Genomic DNA, 25,246 nt, shown 5'->3' with positions numbered 1-25,246 from the left:
CAGCTAGATGTCTTAAGAAGGCCAGGTCCATTCTCAAGGACCCCAGTCATCCCAGTCACAAACTGTTTTCCCTCCTACCGTCCGGTAAACGGTACCGATGCATTTGGTCCAAGTCCAACAGACTATGGAACAGCTTCTACCTCCAGGCAATAAGACTGCTAAATAGCCAACCTGCAGCTCCTTAGCAAATCACCTGTAATGGCTACATGGACACACAATTCTCACTATATTCAGCATAACTGCTCTACATGTAAATATTGCCTACAGCACAGACACATAGCAGCTCTATTCATATTGAGCTTTATTCAATTTCTATTACATGTAACCTTATTTTCATAACCTTAATTTGGTGATTTCTGTGAGTTCGCAGAAAAGACATTTCATTGCCAGCAAATACTGCTGCACGCTGTATTGTTGTGAAGTTGATAAATAAACTTTGATTTGATTCAGAAATATCCAGTTTATCCAAGAGATTGCTCTGAATTACCCTTTGTAACCTAGGAGATGTTACACCAATTTTTCACAGCAGAGCCTTCCTTTATCCTTTTCTATGAATCGTGAAACAAAAGCACAGTAATTTCTTATTCCCTTTATTAAAACAGCCATTTTTGTTAACAATACATCTTTAAAATAACAAAACATCTTTAAAATAACAACCCTGTGACTACAAGAGTAAATTAACTAGACAAACACTGGTACAATAAAATAAATTAAAGTAGATTATTACCTCATCTGCAGCTGTGAAGCAACTGTTTATTGCACTGAGGGGTTTAAAATATTTTTAAAAAGCTTCATGGTTTGTACCACAATGCAACATCTGGAGACAGTGAGGTACACAACAGGGTAGGGTTTTTGTTTGCATTTTGTAACAAAAAAGGTTCTTCAACAAGAAACTCCATAGTAATTACTCCTTGTTTGTACATACACACATATATATGCACAGAGACAGACACAAGGAGAGAGAGTTAGATTTTATAAAAGCAAATGTGAAATTAGCTTGACAATCTACAAACTCTAAAATAATAAAGACTCTAATGTCCTGATACAGGTAAAGATATACAGTATTTAGTGAACACATCAGAAATTATATTTAACAATATTGCAGCAAAATGTGAGTGTTTTTACAACTGAGAATTACAGCTGTTGTGAAAGGTTGACTCTATGTGCCACAGCCACCTGGAGCTTCCTCTCAGAGTTATGTTCTGTCTCAATTCTCACTGTAGTGAGATGGCAGGACTAATCAGTGCAAGTCCACACTGCACGGAATACTGCTTTATCATAGTGTAAGGAATGAATGCACAGGTCATGGTTAAGGCAAAATAATTTAATCCTACAACATATGAAATCTGCACATATGCAATTCAAAAAAAGTCATGCATTTGGAAACTCTGGGATGAAAACTATAATTCAAAATCTTTCACAATTGTCTTTAGCACTACTGAACTGTAACTCACAATGATATCTGAGGGCAATGAATGAATCTGCCTTTTAAATGATCTTCTCTGACAGAACAAGGCAGCCCAGGGGATAAATTTCTATGGCTCCAGCTGTTAATCAACTAAACAGTTCACTTTTGAGACTAGAGTGCAAGTCAGGAATAGATCCGGCACCATTAAATCATTTGACATTGTCAGCATCAACTATTTGCTGTATCTGCCAAGGCAGCTCCTATCAATTGCAAAGGACCTTTGTCCTCAATATCCCTGCCAGCTTGGATTTAATCTACTGCAAACTGTAGTGGCTTCACATGTTCTGTTTCTGAAATACACAATGTCTTTTATTATTCTGCCTGTGACATAACATGCATGTGCAATCTAAAGATTGTGTCTGTGATATCTGCATGTATACATAAACTCTTAACTGTGTGAATTTAGTGGAGGTAGAACTCAAGTTAATACACATACACTTAAAAATTAAGTTTGATCAGCTCCAAATCAGTATTATGACAGCTAAAGCAGATGTTAATGCCTATGGATGCAATACACAGTAACTTTTCTCTGATCTCAAAACAAGTAATTTTAATGCAGCTGACAAATATATGGCATATTTTCAGAGCAGAACCCTCTGCTGGTATATGCAATGTATTACATTCTGACACTGTTCATGAGAATGTAAAAGACCCATCTCACTCACCTTCTTTAAAGGATATGGAGACCAATGGGCTCTGAAGAGAGGTAGTCATTTTACGTAAAGTACACTGGTTTTTAAGAATCCAACAAAACTAACCTTTTCAGTCCTATTTTTTTCCCTATTTTCACTGGAAACTGACATCAGAAAGTAAACTGTAAAATGCACCTCTAGGTTTTAAACAGCATCACAGATGTTGTCAGAAAACCTAGATATGAATCTCAAAGCTTTCACAGGTTTTGAATTTAATTATACTGGAATTCCAATCAACAACCATTCACTTTGCATCTTGCAACCCAACTGTATCTAACCATTGTCACTGCCCTGATTTTTTCCAAAAATCTCACTGTGAAATCTGTGCTTTGTGCTACATCTCAATACACAGACTGCAGAAAAAACAAGAGCTGACAGATCTGTGATATCTGAATTTTTAAGAATCTAACCCCTACCTCCTGCAGTGGGTCTCCTGACTCCACTCACCGATTGAAAACGTACAGCAGTGGAACTTGTAAAAGAGTGGTTTGTATATCAATGGATTACCAAGACTGTGCAAAAACAGAAAGAGTGATATAAAAGAACTATTCGTATTACTGAAATAAAGTCTTCAGGTGGGGAAAGCAGGTTTAAGACATCCAGTTTTCTAAATGGCAAAAAATCATCTTTGCTCTTATAAATGCAATTTCATGATTCATTTAAAGGCAAAACTGAGAGCATCACAATAAACAGTCGCTTCCTCCTATGTACAGTATGGTTCACCACTAAAAACCCAGCAATTTATTTGCCACTGTGGCACCGTTATCATGTATGAATGATAACCTTCCGCATCACAATGAAACACACAGTGAGTGTGGGTGGACTTGAAAAACCTTCTTTTTTCCAAGTCATTTTCCTGTAAATAAAAAAAGTGCAAACAACTTGCCAGATCCCTTATGTCAAAGTGAAGAAGTTTACAGTGTTAGTGTTTTTTAAAAAACGTATTCCGTTATTCACGAAAGAAGCAATTAAGAAGTTATGAAGCATCGGTAACAACTATTTCCACACATTTACACATGATATAAATGAAAGTGTAAACATTGTATTTTCCAGGTAAGCTTCTGATGTCAAACACCTCTAAATTAAAAAACAAAACTGTTAACATTTTTAGCAATGCAAACCTAGAAAAACATTATATAGATATTATATATTATATAGATAAAATTCTGTTTAGTAAAAGGGATTTTCTCGGTCTACTTCTTGCATCTTCAATGTGCAATCCAGGGTAAAAGTTTGAAATTAAAAATCTGCAGTCCTTTTTTAAAATGTGCACTCTGCCATCCACTAAACAGAGACAAAGACATCCAAATACAGACGGTCATACGATTCCCTGAAGAACAGTATGAGGAGGAGGCTGAAAACACAGGACCCCGTCAGACACCAGTTCAGCCAAGACAAGTCTGAAAAACAAAGCAGCAAAGACGATATTTTGTAAAGAGCCTGTCTGTTCAAATGAGATAGCAGCTACAGCCTTTAAGGACATTTATCAGCCTTGCCATTTTAACAAATTCACTACATTTTAATCTCAAATACCATTAAAATACATTTATCACTCAATGCACATATGTTTTAAGAAAAACACAATACAGTATATAGATTTTAGATATTTTAATTTTTTGGATTATCTCATCATTCGTGACTGACCATGACTACTTACGTGAGCACTACACTCATGTATCTCATTAATGAGAGATCAGCGGGCACAGGTAATGGGGTGATTTAATCTGCTGAATGTCAAGCTTTGTGACCATTAGGACAGAAAGCCAATGAATTAGGGTATTGTGGAGAGCACCCTGATGGACGTCAGCCAATGCAGCACAGACATGCAGAACAATACAGTAATTGTTGTGTTCAACACACCCATCGATTGATGGGTAGGTCCACATTACATGGGCTGGGCAGGAGTGTCTAGCAACTACAGAATCACGTCTGGTGATGGATGACAACCTCTCCACACAGTGCTTCACTGATCACATCCCGGGACATCACTAATAACCTTCACACCAGCGCTTACTGACCTGACAAGGTCCTGTTCCAGCAGGACAACACATATCCTTTGCTCACATAACCCTGTGCTTTCTTGCGGGATGAGAATGTGGCTGTTATGTTGTGGATGTCATACGCTCTGAGTTTTGAACATTTGTGGGATGAGCCGGGATGACAAACTTATGAACAGGCACATGCTTATCCTGACTCTAGGAGAGGAAAGAGACAGAATCCCACAAGACAGCATCTGCAACCTGGCGCAAAGCAAGCATTTCAGATTGAATTGTGTGAACTGCTTACAGTGGTAACTCATACACCTCTAGCCTGCGACTTCAAGGCAAACCTTTCAAAAGAAACAAACATCAGACAAGATGCTCTGATTACCTGCACGCTGAAAATCAACAAGTTAATTGTCTAAGGGAGAGGATGGAAGAGAATGAGTCCTTTACTTTCTAAACTATAATGGGAATAAAAATAAATAATGACTTCTTTAATATGTCTTCATCTTGACTTGAGTCATGGACCAATAATCAAAGTCAATAAATTTCTAAGAAATATAATCAATTCATTAAGGAAGCATTGTGCTCTTTTTTACTCGGTAAAAGCCGCCTTTAATTGCTTTTTAGCTCTCTGTTTATTGTTGATCTGGCATGCGCTCATGTACATGAGGATGCATGCCAAATCTTTTCAAAATCCACTGGGAAGCACAATTAAAGAGAGCTGTATGGCTGGATCAATTTACTTAATAGGGGACTGGAATTCACAGTGGATTTATACTCTTCTCTGCCCACAGGCTCCTTACTGTATGTCTACTGGGATTTCACAGGAAACCTTTATCATAAACCTAACTCAGCCCGAGCTTTGTGCAAAAAGTGCAACTGCACTGTGCCCCTGGTTGCTTCAATCTCTCAAGCATTTCATTTTTTGCCCCCAGAGTGTTTGGAAAACACAGGGCCAGGTCCTGTTTGTTCCTGCACTTAACTGGGCGTAGGTTGGGCAGAATGATGAAAAGGGTTGCAGGTTCGAGCCCGAGTCATGTCACTAGCTGACTGTCACTGGGATTCCCCAAGCGCTGATGCTGGGTAGGGTGGGATCAGTCCGAAGGGGCTGTCTTGGCCTCACCCAGCACAGAGCCCCCTGTGGTCTCCCAGGTGCCTGCAGGGTCGCAGTGCTGCTGGCGAGAGATGCGCCTTCTCTCCGATCTCCAGTCGCAAACCTCTAGTATGTGGCTGCTGCATGCTCTGTGATTTGTCAAAAGTCTAGTGGCTTGAAGCTCCTCTACATTTCCTAATTTCCCCCCAGCATGCAGCTGCAGGCCTTGGCGCCGTGAGCCAGGAGACATGGAAACACACTTTTGTATTCTCACAAAACTGGCAAGACTGGGTAGCTATACAACAAAAATAATGAGGAAGTACGAAAAAAGCACAAATACTGTGCAAGGAGCAAACACCTGTGGTGATGAGATGTGTGAATAATGAATATATTGAGCTGCACTACAGAGGCTAATAAGGTCTATGCAAACCTTTATGTTCCCCATCCCAGTACAAAATATCCTTATAATCTCAGCAGACATTACTCTCACCCCCTGGACTGCTGGAAGAATATACTGTAGCTGCTGTTCACAAACACACAGAGAACAGCAAACTTCAGAAAAGCATATCAAGAATGAGCTTTTCCCTCCACAGATACTCAGGCTTTCATTACATCCCTGCTGCATTTTCTTCATGGCACACAGCCAGGTGTTTGCTGCAATCATATACCATAAATTTCTAATGAAACATTGTTATACCTTCAATGAAAGACTTGGGGAAAAAAAAGTCTATAATTTCCAGGGTAACATTCGATCCAAGCTGTCAAAGCCTGTCTGCTTAATCTACTTTAGACAGCATCTTTTCCACACATAATGTACATCGAGCTTAATCAGCCTCTGTGATCACCTGACAGACTCTGCCTTTAAGCATATGCGTAGGGTGCACAGGAACGGAAGCACGGCTACTAATGAGAAGAGGATAGCTCTTTTTTGCAAGGAATGCTGAATAAAAGAAATTCTGTTAGAAGATGTAGGTCTGATGAACTATAGTTTTTTTTGTACAGTATATAGCACTGCTATATACATATCAAAACATACATACAGTATATACCAATGGCAGTTTTAAAAATAGAACGTGTGACAATAACATTGTCTATTTTTTTAAAAGAAGTAAAAATCAAATCTTAAAGATTTAGATTGCTTTAGTAGTGCCACCTGGCAGGTCACCTCTTTCAATTTTGTTTCAGATATTGCATATCAGCGAAAGAAAGGTCAAAGGATAATGGAACATAGCCTTCAGTCCAGAGTTCCCCAACCCTGGTCCTGTAGAGCTAAGAGGTTTTTTTCAGCTTCACTGCAGAACATCTCTTAATTGCTTCGAAGAACAAAATATCGGCTTAAGTAGTAAAGATAAATATAATCTTTAGCCACTGATTCAAGACCTATAAAAACTGTCGAAATGGAGCCGTCCGAGATCTGAGCCAGGGAAATCTGCTTCACACAGCGTGTTGAAGCAGAGCTGTGGACTCAACACATTAGCATATTTCAGAATCATTAAAAACTGCAAGCCAGAATTGGAAAAACAAGCAAGGGACACTGGATTTCACTGTAAAAGAAGGGAACTCAGAAGTATATTGATGTAATCAATTATGTCAATAGGTAGCCATAAGAACTTTAAGTCTGCAGATGATAATTAAACATTCAAATCATAAAAAAGCCACATATCCAACAGAATGGATTCTAATACAGGCTAATTATTCTGATGCATGGACTGTCAAGCAAAAATTCCTAATTAGTTCAAAAGAAATTTTATTTTAGATTTCACAATCCAATAGTACAATAACTCAATAGCCTTTTTTGCACCAAGGGAACCAGGAATGCATGCAACATGCAACAGGGTTAGACGTGCAGAACATGGTTTTAGTGAATCGATTTGCAATGTTCTGCATACAATGAAATGTGATAAATCGAGGATTTATAATTCTACGATAATAGTTTTACACAATTGGCAAGAGAAGTGAATTCTTCCAAAGGGTCCTCAAATTCACATTTATAAATCACAGTCAGGGAGGACTTACATTATGATAGCTCAAAATCCAAACCATTAATCAATGTTCAATAATCCATTCAGCATTTTAAAGCGTGAAAGCGGGTTAATGGAGTTCTGTTTATCTTGGTGCTTTGTCTTTGCCGTATGTGTGCTCAAATCGCATCAATTTAAATGGAGATACTGACGTGACTGGGCATGGCGTTGCTACAGAATACTAAAAACCGTCTCGTGCGCCCCACGCCTGGGCGATCAGATTAAAAGTTTGCCCGCCATGCTGTCTGGGGAAATCCATAATTCATGGGGGCAAAAGTTGAAAAACAGCTCCAGTAGGAACTTGGGGTCGAAAGAACAACAAAAAAGAGCCTCACAAATGAGACTCCAAGGGTTTAAACCTTTTTAAGCATGCACTGTCCTGGCCAGGCTTCAATCCACAGCCATAGAGGAATCTCTCGGGTTTTATACTTCTCTAAATAGTCAAACGGCACATTACAAAAGGTAACGGAGTAAAATTTGTTCATAAAAAGAGGCAAAAAAGTTTGGGCAAAAACAATTAAAGAATCATTTACATAAATGAAATCCTAAATGCATTCAACAAATTGCTCGGTGCCTGTCCTTTAGAAAAACACAAATAATTATATCGGACAGATTATTTTGTACTTGTCACTTGCTGATTTACACAGTTGTCATCTGAAATTGTTCCAATGGTTTCCGTTATCTGCTATCAAACTGTGAATACGTTTTAAGAATCAATTGCAACTGTCTTTGGAGGCATTACCATTTAAATTTTCAATTTATTCAAAAAGCAGCCCAGAGTTATGAAAGGGCTGTCGTGAGAGTGACAATATAAAACCTACATTTTATTATGCCTGGAAGCTCATGGACAAAGCAGGCAGCCTGAATAAACACTATAAGTGTGGCTCCCAATGTGATGCATTTGGACACATAAATGCATTAAATCTGATATCTTTTATTACACCCTGGACAGCACTGTTAAGAGCTAATAATAGCAACTGCTCTCAAAGGTGATAAAATTATTTTAAGGTGAGAGGTGAGGTGTCTAAAGAAAATAGTTCATTGCTGCAATTAATGTTAATTGTCCTCAGCTCCATGTCAGTCTTTCCATTTTCCTTTTCTAAAGGGATATTAAAAAGTACAGAAATTGAACATTTTCTTTAGTTAAAAAAATCTGGCAAAAGCCCAAATCTAAACTGCTTTCTAAAAACACTCTGTACTGCTTTGAAAATCACATCAGTAGAAAACAGCAAAGGGATCATTACACCGTGCGTATGTTCAGTGTCTGGGCAAACTCTGTGTAAATTACTATTTTAGTGTCTCGTATTCACAGACCTCAACAGACAGTAGGGACCCATGAATCAGACCACTTTCAGAACATCAGCTGTTGTTAACTCAAATCCTGTCCCATTTAGACCAACACCACACTCTGCTAAATATGAAAGTCAAAGTGCTGTAAGAATCCAACTTATGCATTTGTAACTGGGGTACCTTAAGCAAAAAAGACGACACTATTTTCAGACAGTAGTATGATTTCATACAGAGCATTCAGAATTCTACTGAAGCCACAAATGCAGCTCTGCCCTGGGAAATGCGACCGAAAGGAGGTACTGCACTGATTTTGGTTTCACAGTACATTGTAGGATTCTCCTGAAATCCACTCGCACATGAGAATGGGTTTTCGGGGCCCCCCCAACTGACTCGAATGGTCCATGGTCCCGGGTTCGAGTCACTAGCTGATTGTGAGCAAGACTCCCCAACTGGCAGCAAGAAGTGGCTGAGCACCGCTGAGGGAAGGATGAGGACAGTCACCCTAGACTCTCTCAGCTCTCCGCAAACACAGCGACCACTTCTGTGGCTCAGGATCTGCGCCTGTGGCTGGAAGGTTGCCGGTTCAAATCCCGCGGCCGGCAGAGGAATCCTACTCCGTTGGGCCCCTGAGCAAGGCCCTTCACCCCAACTGCTCCAGGGGCGCCGTATTAATGGCTGACCCTGTGCTCTGACCCCCAAGCTTCTCTCTCCCTGTCTGTGTGTCTCATGGAGACACATTTCTAATGCAAGAAATTGTATATGGCCAATAAAGTGATCTCTCTTTTTCTGAGCCTTGCGGAGCCGTCTGTGAGGGTCTTGCCTTTATGCCAGTCAGCATTCAGCATCCTGCATGCAACTGTTGCCTATAAGGTTTTAAAATGAAAGCGGCTGGAAAGTGTACATGCCAGAGGAGTCCGTCCAGAACTCCCTATTCCCCTGTGTGTAGGCATGGGGTATGTTGTGCCAATCTGAGAAAAAAACACAATTGGCAATTCTGAATTTTGATCCTTAATAAAATGTGTGTGTGTGCTCCAGAGTCGGGTCAAAAGCTATCAAATAATCTGACATCCAGGTGACTGTTTTAGCCTTTAAACTGTAACCCACCCAAACCAAAACAGGAAAACCCCACAAAAACAGATTTTAATAAAAAAAAAACAATGATACCAGTTTCATGAATGATGGTGTACAGATATGTTAGCATGGTTTAATCAGTTCATCTCTAAATAATGCAGAGCCGAGTGCAATGGCAGAGGCCTGCAAAGGATGCTTGGGGGAAAATAAATTGTTACTGTTTGGCCATTTCTTCAATCAAACAGATTGGAGTCCCTTTATAATGCAGATTGCTTCATTCACCTTCATGTTAAAGGAATGTGTTAAAGCAACATGTGCCAACTGTAACAGCTGTATCATGACCTTGCAAAAGGTGACACTGGACTATTGTGGCATTGGCACTTTCTGACACACATCTCTTTCAGGACAATTGGAAGGAGATGAATACCCTACCTAACTTCAGTTGCAATGGCCCTGTGTCTTAGCGGCTCTGTGTATACAAGACTGACCTCTGGCCCCAGAGGACAGGAACCTTCATTTCTGAGAGTTCAAAGGTCACAGGATCAGGGCAGTCCGCAACAATAATCTGTTCAATGACTCTCCCTCCTAGGAAGTTTTCCCACATGGCCTGATAGTTGCTGGAGGAAACCTGGGGAATTAAAGTGTGATTATTCAGAGCCCATGTCAGGCCAGCAATGAAGCTCAGAAGGTTTGGTGGGAGGATTACCCAGAATGAAATATAAGACCTTTCACAGCTGGGGAGTACTCTCAACACCAAGGTCACTGGTGACATGCCCATCTATTCATTCAGATTGTGGGGTTTCAACCATGGCTTGATAAGAAGGGCTGAAAGGTGAATAATTCTATAGCGGATGTGCTTGTCCGCCACTACTTCGGGGACAGGTTACTCTCATTTGTGAAGGGAGACCATTTCTGTCTGTTGCTCCAAAGCCCCAAGTTGATCAGTCCCTTATGCAAGTTCACCTGATGGGGAGGTACAGTCCTTCTGTCTTAATTAGGCAAAGTATGTTCAGAGGGAAACAACAAAGGGAGAGACAGAGAAACAGCTACAGAGAGACAGTCACAGTTACTTGCAGTGCACAATAAAGCACTTTCAAGCTTGTAACAAAATCAGATTTCAAATCCAAGACTAAGCTCTACTAAGCTCACTCATCCCATTTTAATCTTCTTCAGGGCACAGTGTAAAACTGAAAACATGCCAGAGTCTTTTCTGGGGAGTTTTCCAGTACAGCCAATTCAATACATTCTACTCACCATTTACGTTAGCTGATAAACGCTTACATGTATTTCATAAACTGGGAATAATATGCAAACATAACAAAGAAATCCTAAAATCTAACACTGTGATTGAATATCAGGAGAATTTGAGCATACAAACATCTTGATAACACTCGGTAATGCTTTCCCAAACTGGTTATTAGTTTAAAAAATAAAGGTTTGGTGAGGAGCTGTGTAGCTAGATATTACTTTTAATGAGGGAGAATCGGAAGAGTTTCTGAAAACTACTTGAGAACTGTACACAAGGCTTAGAGAAGAAAAGCTCACTTTGAATTTGGGATGAATGTAAACATATTTTAAGTAACCATTTTGCTTTCTGGATAAATTCCAGGTTTAAGCACTGTGGCTGGAAGACTTGATATTTTTTCTAAATGTTCCATGCATAACAAAAGTATCAGAGATTATGGGAACGTAGCGCTGCCTCACTGAAGGACAAAACAGTTTCAATCAACATTCTGTAATCCAGTAACAAACGAGCATAACATCAGGTCAGACAAAAATTAAATTGATGCAGTACGTTCAAATTTTGACAAAATTAGTATTTCAATTTTTTTCCAACTATGGTATTTGAGTTCTGTTACATAAAGGTGATAATTGAATGGGTTATCGGCCATATACAATTTCTTGCATTAGGAATTTGTCTTTTTTCACATACCCCAGCTTGCTCTCCATGAGACATACAGACAGGGAGAGAGAAGCTGGAGGTCAGAGCGCAGGGTCAGCCATTGTACAGCACTGCTGGAGCAGCTGGAGTTAAGGGCCTTGCTCAGGGGATCAACGGAGTAGGATTCCTCTGCCGGCCGTGGGATTTGAACCGGCAACCTTCCAGCCAAAGGCACAGATCCTGAGCCACAGCGCCACCGCCCCACCCTTCGTGTTTCCATATCACCTTAAGTAATTAATCTCATTCTTTGTAACCACGAAAAATGTTCCTCTGAAAAAATGCTAAACAATTGTTCATCTTAAACACACAGCTGGAGAATATTAATGACAAGGAAGAGCAAAACCGAACAGCTAGAAGGAGCCTGTGTTTTATCGAGTCCATCTTGGGATACTTAGAGATGGTGTAAATGCAATCATTATTAGGGGTTCGCATTAATGGGCCAAAGGTCTGCATGCCTATGCATTCTTTAAAAACCCACTCTTGTGAAGCATCTTGAGACCTAATCACATACCGGTGCAGTGACTGTAGAACAACAGCAGAATTTAGATGAACACGGTGTTTAATCCAGTAAACCCTACTGAAGCCTCTAGACACACAAGATGTTCTGCTGGGCCACAAGTTGTCTGATATTTTTCTTGACCTTTTGTCACTTCCAGCTACTACATCAAAACGCACCATTGGAAGGTGTCCAAATACAAACACAACTCTGGGCAAAACCTAACGAACGTGTAGGTTCTGAAGCTGCTCAAGAGGATGAATGCGTATTAAGAATATACTGCTGATGACAAAACTCCATTCCATGAAAGAGTGAACTACATTAAGATGAAGGATGCCAAGGCTTCTGTCTGCAACTACAGACAGCACATTAACATGTAGATATTTAGTCTTAAAGCTTCAATAGGATTTCTACAAGCAAGAAAAGCAAATGACCAATTCCCCTACCTCCACTCATGTGGTTCTACTGTATACGTGAAACAAATGTGCACTGGGGTTCATTTTAATTCCTGTGCAGTTAAGCAATTCACTTCAATCGAGGGGAAAAACAGTGCTAATTATTATGTTGCTACTTACCTTTGGAGTACACCGTCAAGATGAACATCAATATTCCCATGAAGAGGTTGGTTAAGAAAGTGACTAAGCCACAGGTGATGCCCTCGGGGACAGGGTACACCGTCTCCATGAGGAGCTCGAAGAATATTGGCACGCTGCTGTTAATGAATATTCCCACAAGAATACAGGAGGTATACAAAGTAGCTGTGGAAAGAAAAAAAAAAGTGATCACTGGTATTGTAAGGACAATAATCAGGACTTGAGTTCAACAATAAAACTCAACAAAGACCTTTTTGGAAATTCTGTAAAAATAAAAAATAAAAAATAGACCATCGCCCTTACAGCTTTCTCCATGGATAATATAAAAGACTTAAAAAGTTGGGCCATAAAATGTGATCATCATTGTGAAATGAAATAAATAACCTTTAGTGTAAGTATTCATAAAGGGCACACTCTCCAAGAGATAAGAAGTGAAATTATCCATAAATCCTTTAACAGGGAGCTGGCTATTCCTGGTCAGGGTCATGGCCATTCAAAGCCCAGAAAGATGCCCAGGGCACAAGGCAGAGGCTTGAGACACACACAGGGGGGACAATTCAGAGCCAAGATGTCTTTGAGAGGATGGTGGAAACCCACGCTAATGAAGCCGACAGACAAAATCCACATAGAAGATGCTCCAGGCCTGAATCGCACCCAGGACCCAACAGCTATGAGGCAGCAGACCTCCTATTAATAATAATAATAATAATGTAATAATGTTTCTTTATTAGCCCTATACAATCTCTTGCATTAGGAATTCGTCTTTTCGCATATCCCAGCTTTTCTCCATGGAGACACAGACAAGGAGAGAAGCTTGGGGTCAGAGCGCAGGGTCAGCCATTGTACAGCACCCCTGGAGCAGTTGGGGTTAAGGGCCTTGCTCAGGGGCCCAAAGGAGTAGGATTCCTCTGCCGGCCGCGGGATTTGAACCGGCAACCTTCCAGTCACAGGCGCAGATCTTTGGGTATGTTCTTTTAATAAATTAAATGAGGGTATGCAAACATACCACCATTTGTGAATTGGACACTGTGTGGGTCTTTAACTGTACAACACATTTATTTGAACTTTTATGAGCTTAGTCTCAACTGACGGTGATTTGAAAGGGACATCTGAATCCAAAAAATGTACTGCTTACTCTTCAAGATGCGGTTAAATGAACTCAGACTATTAGCTGACACATCTTTTAATCAAATGGCTTCAGAGAGAGGATCCTGGAGTAAGGAGTTCTGAAAAATGGATAGCTCTGCACATCAAGATACTTGTGACAAGGCTGAAATACCACAGAAGCAAAAATATGCACCTTTCAAAGACCACAGCATTAGTCTCTCTATAGAGTTTAAGTCAGAAGAATGAATTAAACATTGCTTAAAGCCACTTCTGAACATTATTTACATGATTCAGAAGGCACCCCGAATATTAAAAAGTGAAACTTAAATCAATCTTTGGTTCAAAATCTAACTGTTAAAATCAATCAGTGCTTGGTGAGTAAATCACAGAGTAAAACTGTCAGTCTGTTATCAGTTATCACAGTGGGTCATTTTATTTCTCGCAGAAAGCCAGTTGTTCTTGATTAAAAAGAAATTGCTGCACACTGAAACTGGTTCTTAACAAAATGTAAAATTCACTCTCTAAGACAACAGAAAATCTCCTCTGAAGGACAAGAAGACTACCGAATAAAAGCAAGATGACATATGTAAAACAAGATCTTACTCGTTCTGCTATTTTGTCACAAAGTGTACAGAAGTTATCACGTTGAAAATACACATTTTATATCTTAGGCAGAATTTGCAAAGACTGTATACACAGATATTAAGAATTTCCTGGGATACATTTTCCTTTGTTTTCAGCAAAGAAATTAGAGACTGATAACGTATTTGCAACCATTAAAAATTAAAACTAGCATAACGTTAAGTTTACATTATTGATAAATCAAAGAAAATGCAGGGCAGTCTATTGCTCCACTGGATAGAGCGGCCTGCACTATCTTGGAGTTGCGTTTTCATTAATTTTACTGGTGTTTATTAGTTTCCCCACAAACATAATTTCATTCAGAAGACGAACTTTGCTGCAGACAAACTCAGACCACTATCAGGTCTCGTCAGCACAGGCAACGGCTGGCAGAAACACATACACTGGGATCAAGACATTACTTCCGAATGCAGGCGATCAGCTGAGCCTCAACTCCCAAGACAACTTCAACATGGAGTGCAAGCAGCCAGTATCTTTAAAACCGGTTCTCAAGAACCCCACAGATACGCTGCAGTGCACAGACCTCTCATCATGTTTGTGGGTCCCAAAGCACAAAGAGCGGAGGCAGTGGCCTGCCAGGCGGTGGAGAAATGCGATTTCTTCAGAGCTCTTGGCTCCAAAAGTGGGGAGTTCTGGTGGTTGTGGGTCGCATTTCTTTGGCATGGTTTTGGGTGCACCGATTCTCTTAGAAGGCAACGTCAAAGCTAAAGCTTAATCTTCTTAATGATCCCCAGTAATCATCTTCATCCCATGTTCCAGCCTGCAGAGGTGTCTCCCAGGATGACAGTGCCCCCACCCACACAGCACATGTGGTCACCCAGGGGTTTGATGAGTCTGATGTTTTTCAGATGTCAGAGGGCCTTCTCAGCCCTAAGACCTGAACCCAACTGCATAAGCATGATACTGGATATTGGGCATTCAATGGATATTCTAGAACAACACCCAAAACAGCATTTCCCCTCTCTGTCAAGCAGGTATGAGTCGATTGACTTTCTTGTGGCAGAATGGTGCAGAACTCAAGGTGCTGGAAGACTCTAATGCCACAACCCAGACAGGATGTACTGGCCTCATGTGGTGACCAAACACCCTGTTAAGTGACTCCACATTTGGATGTCTGCTACTTGTACAGTACATAATCTGAGAAACAACTACATATTTGTGAAAACCTAGAAGAAATATTGTATCTAGACTGTTTAATAGGAGCTTAACCTGTTAGTCATGTACACTTGTTTTTTGCAGGGTAAACAAACAGCAGCAAAACAAATGATATAAAAATAAAGTGTATATATATATATTATAAATATATTGACAAAGTCTCACTCATTTTATTATTCTGAAATAACACACAGAACAGTCATTTAAAAAAGGAGTAAAATGATGTGCAACACAAATCTCACCAAAGGTAAGGCAAAAAAAAAATTATTAATAGAGGACCAATAGAGAATAATAAAACTGTAATGTGCCAATTTTTAACGTCCAGTTTCTGAAGACATCAAATCAAGGTTGTCAGCAGAAGAACGACAAAGGGAAACGTTTAGGTGTTCATTTTGTCATTGGGAACCAAGGCAGTAATTGCAGTGGCTTCATTACCTGCTGTGGAGGGGAGGTGTGTGATGCTGGTGAGGCAGGTCAGGGTGAACCACACAGAGGCCAGCGTGGCCCCAGCCAGCATCAGCAGCAGTATGAGCTTCAGCATGCCTCTGATGGAGTCCGCGAACCTGAGGTGGAAATCAGGGCTCAGTCACACAGCTAGAAGCACAGAAGCTCCTGTGCTATGAATTAAATTTCAATGCAATAATAAGAATGGGAAAAAATAACAGTGCCAAACGTTCCCCTGATAAAATATAATTTCCTGTGCAATATGCATGATTAAGAGTCACCACACAGCAACTTGCCAGGACTTCAGGTGCATTCTCTTAATTTGTTTTTACTTTCTTATTGCAAAATATAAGTTAATCATAATTTACCTCTACCAACAGGGTGATACTGATCTGTTACACCATTCAGGTTTGTATCAGTGGCTACCAAAAGGTTACGAAAATGGATTTAGTGTGTAACTCAAATCGGTACACAACGTTTTAATCACGCTGTCCTAAATAAAAAAAACTTATTTTGCAAATTATTTAAAATACTTAAAAGTGCACAGCGTAGATTCTTCCTATGACAGAAACACTCGTGGGTAGATGTACCCAAATCAAATTTAGTAGATTAAGCCGTTTTAAAAAAATACCTGGCCACTATGGCGTCATTCTCAGTCTGGTCTCATACAGTAACAGCAGTTAACTGCTTCCACACAATTAATTTGTCTCAGTAACAATGAACAAGGTTCAGTCTAGGTCCAGCAAACAATTATAAAACAATTAAACCAGTCAGTGAAGACAGAGATGAAACTGACAATTGGGAGTACAAAATAACAATTAAATGTAAGATACCAACGATCACATCCTGATGTCAGTCACAACAACCATGGAAATGAAGACGAACCTTGGATAACTTTTGTTGACTTGTCAGAAGGGCTGAAGTGGATAAGCTTGATATGTTTTACCACAGAGAAGCTACAGTACGGCTACTGTGTCACCTAGCCTTTTTAGCCGAACAGTTCCACAGTTCTCCATCTGTTGCAGCCTTTCACAGACAGGCACGTTCCAAGGTAATCTCCTCGACACATTTAGAGAAGCCATTTGTGACAGAAGACATCAATATGGTATCATTTCACACAATGAGCTGAGGCAGTAGCAGGGAACTGAAGCTGGTTCAGAGAAACTTTAATTCTGATTTTATCATTGGCAAAGTGAGGTAATTGTAGCCAAAGAAAACTGAAAGTGTTAAAAGGCCAAAATGGGATTTCGGGCAGAATGGAACACAAATACTGCTCACAAACTGCAGTGCTGTATATTTATCTAGGAGCTCAGTGAAATTGGTGCTCACAATGAAACAATTACCTGTTTTGCAGCAACCTATATCAAATCTTCCAGTGTTTGTCAGAAAAAATGATTAAGAGAAATGTGTCATAAAATTAAATACTGATCAGCAATGTGTTTGCTCTATTAAATAATTCACTCAGTGGCTTACAATCAATTAAAAGGTAATGAACTAAAATTAAATGAAGAAAGCCGTTTCCAGTTTTTATGACCTGAGCAGTCAGTTAATTACAGTTATGCAAAATACAAACATTAAAAAACAACCAATTACAGAACTGACAGACAGAATATAACTAAATTAGTCCTCAGTTAAAACTCTGAGGGGATAAAGGCAATGACAAGACTGACAGTCCCTATTAGAGTCAGGAAAACTATAATGAATTAATATGTACTTTAATCACTGCTACAAAAAGTCTAAATGGCACTTTTTCCTAAATAAATGGTGCTCCCTGCTAGGAATACTTTGCAGGTAGATTACATATCCTTTAATAATTCTCATTTATTCATAGTCAGTTTCATCGCAATTCAAAGCACAGGTAATAAGTTATTCCCTGTGCAGTTATCTACTGCACCATAAAAAACAGCTCAACAAATAATTACCAATAACCTCACAGAGAAGTGAGGCGTCATGAGACCCAGGCATCTGTTGCACTGCAGACATCCTGCAGTGTCACAGATTAAGACATCACTTCTCACAAGCAGATTGTTCAGCTCTTTTTTGACTCTTATTTTCACTGCATTTGCCCACCTAGCGGAGAAACCCATCAAGCACAAGCAAACTGACACATAACACCAAAGGGCGTGCAAAAACAGGACTTGCTGTGAGGAGAGTGCCACTGTGTTTACCTTGGACACCTCTAACCACACTAAGGGCATCATCACATTTCCAATAATGACACACACACAAAGCCAGAGTCAACAATAAACATATGTGTTTCTTCACCTTTACTGAACTCACTAAATGACCCATCATTTTATCAAGCCATCACATTTAACAAGAATTATTATCTAATTTGCCTAATTACAACTTTCAGCAGATTAAAGTAAGAGACATCATTGATTCTGCCCTGGCTACAAACTGCTGAATTGGCTCAACAACAAAAGTCCATCCATCAAAGGTGACAAATCCTTCATTTTGCGGACTCCACAGTTTAAAACTGACGGTATATAACTATCTACCCAACCATGTGAAAGACGGACAGTATTTCATCCTCTTCTGTCTTGAGAGGAGAGTTTGCTCAATATATGCCACTTCAGTAGGAAAATAAATTTAGGGGAATTGCACGTTAGCTAAGTGACGAGCAAAGGATTCAAACAGAAACTAATATTTCAATCCCCTGCAGAAGAGGCTGAAAGCAAAGAAGAAGAAGGTGGCCACCTGTGAATGGCCCATATCGTGGACAGGTATGTAAGAACTGTGCGCTCGGTTTTAATTAAGTCTAACAAGTAAACTGCGATTGCTTGAAATCCACTACACAAGCAAGTGATACTTAAATGCCCTTAAGAGTATTGTCTGGGTGAGAACACACCAAGCTTGTCTTTTTGCAATTTTTCATTTGCATTGATAAGAATCTTCAAAAAATAATTTCATAGCAACTCAAGACAAACTATACAGAAGATGCCTGTAGTATCTAATCCATCACATTTACCAATCAAACTTGAGGGATTGTCAGGTCTTCCTCTTCTCTAACACTGTTTGTTCCTCTCGCTATATCCATAGCTCAAAGGCTATTTTTCATACTACAGAATACAAATCTATTAGGATAAACAGTCATCTTAAAGCACAATTCCTAAAATCAGTAGACAATTGCCAGAGAACTGTGTTTCTGCATGAAGAAGAAAAATCAGTGAAAAATGCAAAAAGTCATTTTGCAAAAGACTTTCCTAAAGCAGTGTAATACCACAGTTAAAATGAGCCGCACAACTCTAAAGAAAGTCATAGCAGTTGATTACCCTATAGATTCCCTTCCCTGCTTTTAAAGTCACATCATATCTGGCTGCACTCAAAGGTATTTCAAGCAGCAGGGGGTTTCATTTCAAATCAGTGTGTGAAAATCCATCGAAGTTTGTTTACACTGTTCTCAGAACCTTGGAGCCTCTTTATCACATCAAGGGGGAAGTCTTTCAGGCACAGGGATGGTGAAGAATGTGTTTTAAAGTGCTTACCTTGCCATCGCTACACCAACAACACAGCCTCCGACAATCGACCAAAAGCCAATCCAGCCTGCGTCCACCTACAAAACATGAGAACAAGCTGCTCATGACCCTTCACACCCTTTGTTTAATCAATGAATACCAATTTCTCCCCTCAGAACGCAGGTACACATGTCCCAGTTTAAAAACAACCAGGTTTAATTTCTTATTTATACCTCATAATATACCTATAACGTTGATTCTTTAGTGTATGCATCTGTGTATTGTTAGAGAGCTTTCTTCATATTGTGTGCTGCTGGAAAACAAATTGCCCTTTGACTGTCTCAGTCACTTTGACTTCAGAAATGAAGCAACAAACTAGTGTGTTGCACAATTTTATAGGACTCACATGTGAGAAAAATAAAAAAATAAATATTGTTTATATAGGTATTAGTTTTGTAGAGTAACTGAAGTGTTGTGCTACACATTCTGTGTCTATGCCGATTATTAATCTGAGGCAAGATTAAAGATTCAGATTGAACACTGAAATAAATTCCATTTAAAACACTTACAAAATATGCTCGTGCAGGGGATGTGTATGCCCGTGTGCCCCTGTTACCTTGCGGTTTGAAATAATGCATGGATATCACAACACGTGCATAGATTTTTATTCTGACATCACATGAAACATCAGCAGGTTGAGTTGTCTTGGTCTGTGGAGCTCATGGTGAACATGCCCCACCACTCACCCCTCTACAAGTCACCGAGGTCTCTTGTAGCCATGCTGGCCAAACTTACAGACAACCAGGCTAGTCCAGCATCTTTGCTTAATTAATGCATGAGCCACACCTGTCGGAAGCCCTTTGCTTTTAATATACTTTATGTCCCCATTTTCTTGTCCACTACCTGTACATTTGGGTAACACTGTACTGCACTTACTAACGGTTGAACAAAGAGAAATGAAAATTAAACAGCACACAGAGTGTGCCAGAGTAATACTGCAACTGCAGCTCTGGGTAAACAATGAAACAGAACTGCACTTATTTCAGTCATTTCCATCTAGGAGCTACATTGCTATGAAAGGCCTCCTCAAATTTAGCCTTAACTCTCCATACCAGTATTTACCGCTTAAACAAAAGCTAATACACTATTTCACTGCATGACAACTTCAGTTTAAATCAGGTTTCTTGATAAAGGCTGTTTAACATTTTATTTCTTGTTGCCTTAAGCACATTGGGTTTATAAATGGGAGCTATACAACCACTTCAAAGTTATCATGAAATTAGGATAGGATAAAAACAGTGGAGCGTCTGAAGAAGGGATACTACATACTAAAGCAGAAAGTACACTTATAGAGGAGTGTTTAAGTTAACCATTCTTTTAATACGTCATCACAGAAAAAGAGTTAAATCCAGTACTGTCTGTGCTTCGGGCTTTTAGCACCTTTATTTAACATTATAATCTTTACTCTAAGCCTAAAGCAAACAAACTTGGAATCAGCCTTTGACAGATTACTCTTGCAGTTGAGAGCAATTTTCTAAATTGGATTAAGCAGGAGTCGCCGTATCTGGTGATGTGGCGTGTTTCTTTGTCAAAATAATACATACAATCAGAAGCTGAGAGCAATGATAATGACTCTCATATGTTCAGAGACTCTCTTGCCTTCTGTTAATGAAGTTTGGATCCAAATGGACTTTCTCAAGGCCAAGGTCTAATCTGTTTCACAAAAATACAGCATCACATGTCTCGTGGGAAACCAAATGTTAAACCTCTTTTGTTCTGCAGTTTATTTAACATATTCCATAAAAGGTCTTGACCAATTATAAATGTCTGCTATATCCTGAAAGGTACTGTTTTTTAAACTCTGTAACCTAAATTACATGAACTACTGCCATGTGCTACTCCAGTTAGCCTAGGTCTTAAAGATATTTTTCATTTCAGTATTTGTTTTATTCCAAGTTAAACCTATTGTTAAAGATCTAAATTGTTCAGGACTTGTGTTCTACCTTGATAGAAGTGTTTATTTTCTAGATTTCAAGCTCCAAGTTTGTTTCTCCAGATGTTTTACTGTCCTGTTACCTATAATGTTACTCATTGTGTCATTTGGAGACAAATGTGTCTTGCTGTTAGCCCCCAGTGGACTTTGTCATCAGTATTGCCTATCAATAGAACTCCCTATTCCTTCGCAACTGCCTGATCAGAAATCATGTGTCTCAGAGCTCCTAACACTTTCAATACCGAAAGGAGCAGAAATATTCAATGGACAGCACAATTTGAGGATGCAGAAGCTGTAAAGGATGTGGCACTCTGAGTGGCGATTCTGCAGATTTCTGGGATACCAAATGGCCCTAGATTAAAACACTGTACAGCACAGGTTTGTGTACGCACTGAGAGAAAGGAAAATAAATGCTACACAACCCTGGGGGGAAAAAGAAAAATTCAAGTCATACACTTGACATTTTATAGAAGAAGAATCCATGTAGCTATAGACGTCATCAAGTGCAAACAAACTGAGAAAAACAATTGCACTGCAGTATTTTCTGCAGTAAGAAAGTATCTTTTTTTAGGGACTCTCTTACTAGACTGAATCACTGAAACCTTTCCCTATAAGTTTACACAAGGACAAGATCAGAAATCATTCTGCTTGATTTCAATGATGGATACAATGAATAACACCAGCACCTTTTGACAAATCCAGAAAAAAATAGAATAGGCACAGCACAGTTTCCTTCCAGAAAGAAGGAGAATGAATTCGGTTCACTTTGCTGTCTTTTTGGCTCAAAGTGTTTTTTGGTTGAAGCCCTTGTGAAGATGGGTTGCAAAAGCAGCATTTCAAACCACTGCTTTGCATCATTCTAGCATTTAATATGACAATGACACCTTGATTTGAAGGCACCTTATAATTTGTTATTTAAGCCCATAAATAACAAATCTTCTAATATGTTCTAGTTCTAAACATTTTCTACTCCAATTCCATGCTGTACAGCATTTCAGACAGTGCTCATTTAAAACAAAACTAAACAATTTATCAGAATAGGCTTGAGGAATTTTAACTGATGAGACCGCAAACTTAAGTTGAAGCAATTATTTAAACGGTATTAAATTCGCTCTGAAATAAAGCACAATAGGCTTTCAGCATGCTAATTAACCACAGACGATCCCAATTTAAGAGGACATCGCCCGAAGAGAATGAGCAGACCAGCTTTTGCTCCGAAATCCAAAAAAAAAAAGTTTTAAATGGATCTGATGCCTTTGAAATTAATTCTGTTCTTAATGGGGAACATTCTTTATATATATATATCCAAAAGAAGGGGCACATAGACAAATGCCTATCTAAAGGACTCAGAAATATAAATCCCATGCGTGTGGGACAATGCTCACCTGGCTCACTTTAGCAGGGGTCAAGACCATGTCAAGCACTCCTGACCATCCCGACACCACTCCAGTCGGCACCGAATAAGCCAAGGCAATCATCAGAAAGCGCACGTTGCTGCAAAGCAAAAGTCAAATTACATGATTAGACAAAACCTTCACCCTCCCCCCTCCTACCCCACTCTGGTTGCGTCATTATCATTCTCCTAAACCTCTAAAAAAACCCAGCACTTCCAGATAGCTTAGCAAGGTAAGGCACAATGCAGTGTAGATTCCCTTCACTGAGCAAAAGCCCTGACACTTCAAGGTCATTTTCTAGTGGAGACCTGTGAGAGTGCTGCGCTCTTAAGAATGACACTGACAACGCATTCAAACACACGCTGCTTGCTCGGCACTGCAGCTTTGTAGTTGGTTAGTGGCATTTTCACACTAGATCAATACAGTTTCCCTGCAAGGTCTGTCTAATGACAATCAGTAAAAAAAACATCCAGGGAAAAAAAAAAAGATGTTTCTGTGTTTATTCCACCAGGAGATGATGAGCTGATTTTAAGGCTATTTTTTGGGAAAACAGGGCACAAACTACATTTCAAAACTGCCTTGCATTTCATACCGCAGTGCTAGAGGCATCGTGATCCTGATTCCATAATACAGCTTAGAACAACTTATATAGCACTGATCTATGAATACACATATCCAGGGATAGTAAAATGACTTTTCACTTGTCAGTTTTAATGCAAACACCAGCCAAAAATCATTACAGTGTCTTAGTGGCCTTGCTTCAGCTGTCAACACCTCTGTCACTTACAGTGCTGCAAACAATTTCTAACACAAAAAAGGTTCAGAACTTAGATATATGGTCTCTGCTGCACTACAAGCAGTACAGTTGGCGAGATTTTTTAAATGTTACGCCATGTGAGACAAACACATGTAGCTACTGAAAGTGCCGTGGTCTCCAGAGACCCCCCTGTACAACAAGCCGGATTCACTTCAATGGGGCATATCGTGCTGAGCAAAATTTATAAATAAATAAAAATGTCAGAGAAGGGCACACCACCCTCTTGGCGACAACTCTACCCTTGCCCTGTATTGCAGGCTAAGTAAAAAACTGCCAGACCTAAGGCAGTTCCTGAGCTTAATAAAACATCATTTGAAATACACAGTTTTCTCACCATCACATCATTAAGGGAGTAGCAGAATGCAGAGAGGGTCTTGGGAGCCCTAAGATGATTACTGCAGCTGGAAGTGAGAATTTGTTGGTATTGGATTAGAATGGCATTAAGGAATGAAAATTCAGGTGAGAATTTTGCAGGGGGAAATTAGTGCAGGATCAGATGGCTGTTGATTTCTAGTGGCTCCGTCATTAACATTCACAAAAAGATACATTTTGTTTTCTATTGGTCTGCTGCAGGGAAACTGAGGGAGGATCTCCAGAGATCAGGGCTGTTCGAGGCCACTCTGCACACTGTTCCCCAGGAGCAAGAGTTTCATGTAAAGGAATTACTTTCTCACAGTATCAAATCATTCATACATCCTCAGAGACAGAAATGCCTAGGATCCTGTAGTACCTCTACTCATAGTTTAATGTACTATATGTGCCACCACACCTAGACTCAGTTTCATGGGGCCATGGCTGTATTAAAAACCACTGAACCAAACTGATTCAATGATTCGATCAAACCCACAGTTTCGAGGTCCGGGATTTGATTCTGGGCAGTGACACCTGTCTGTGTGTCCAGTATTTGTTTTCCCCTGCGCTTGTGTGGGCTCACACTGGGTACTCCAGTTTCCTCCCACATCCCAGAAGCATGGAGAAAGGGGTTATTAGCTACTTGATATCCCTTTGTAAGGGTGGCAAGAGGATTTCACACATGGGGGGTTTGTCCCCAGTACAACCAATACCGATGTTGGACCTAGAGAGAGAAACGGACAGATGAGTCCCATTGGCCAACAATTCTCCTTTCATCTGTGACCACACTGATTAGCTAATATCTACTCTTTCATGCCTATATATTAGGTCAAATTTGAGAACTGCCAGGATTTCATTTCTTTTGGTCGCGTAGTCAGCTATTTCTGTATTGCCGTCTGGTAAATATGTTATACGACAGCAATAGGTGGCTTATATTTCTCTGTCAAAAGTAATTTGTCAACAGCAAGAAGCTAGAAAATAGGCTTTATACTTCAGCAGAACTGCAATTTTATTGGATAACAACAGGGTTTTATTCCCCACACATAGCTCAAGACTATTTGCTGCCAGTAGAGAGTCTCAAATTCAACAAATGAGTCCCTTAATTACAAGCTACCTGTAAAATTATCTTCCTAGCAGATACACGTTGCAACTGAATTTCATTTGGGGAGATACAGCATTTTAAAATTACCCCCCGTTTAAATTTAAACATTCAGAATCCGGTTTTATTTTCCAC

At 39.7% G+C, this 25,246-nt stretch overlaps 1 protein-coding gene across 1 annotated transcript in view; it reads right to left on the bottom strand.

The window, feature by feature from the left end:
- Positions 1-574: 574 nt before the first annotated feature.
- The window catches only part of slc49a4 (solute carrier family 49 member 4), a 44,272-nt gene continuing 19,600 nt past the window's right edge, over positions 575-25,246 (bottom strand). Inside the window, exons 5-9 of the mRNA XM_006636342.3 lie at positions 22,836-22,944; positions 19,488-19,555; positions 15,991-16,118; positions 12,634-12,816; positions 575-3,560 (exon numbers count right to left, since the gene is read on the bottom strand). Coding sequence (XP_006636405.1) covers positions 3,445-3,560; positions 12,634-12,816; positions 15,991-16,118; positions 19,488-19,555; positions 22,836-22,944 — 604 coding nt within the window. The 3' untranslated portion in view covers positions 575-3,444. The remainder of the gene's footprint in view (positions 3,561-12,633; positions 12,817-15,990; positions 16,119-19,487; positions 19,556-22,835; positions 22,945-25,246) is intronic.

This window comes from Lepisosteus oculatus, chromosome 12 (assembly GCF_040954835.1).
Source record: "Lepisosteus oculatus isolate fLepOcu1 chromosome 12, fLepOcu1.hap2, whole genome shotgun sequence".
NCBI classification, from domain to species: domain Eukaryota; kingdom Metazoa; phylum Chordata; class Actinopteri; order Semionotiformes; family Lepisosteidae; genus Lepisosteus; species Lepisosteus oculatus.
This window is presented reverse-complemented; position numbering and strand designations above follow the sequence as displayed.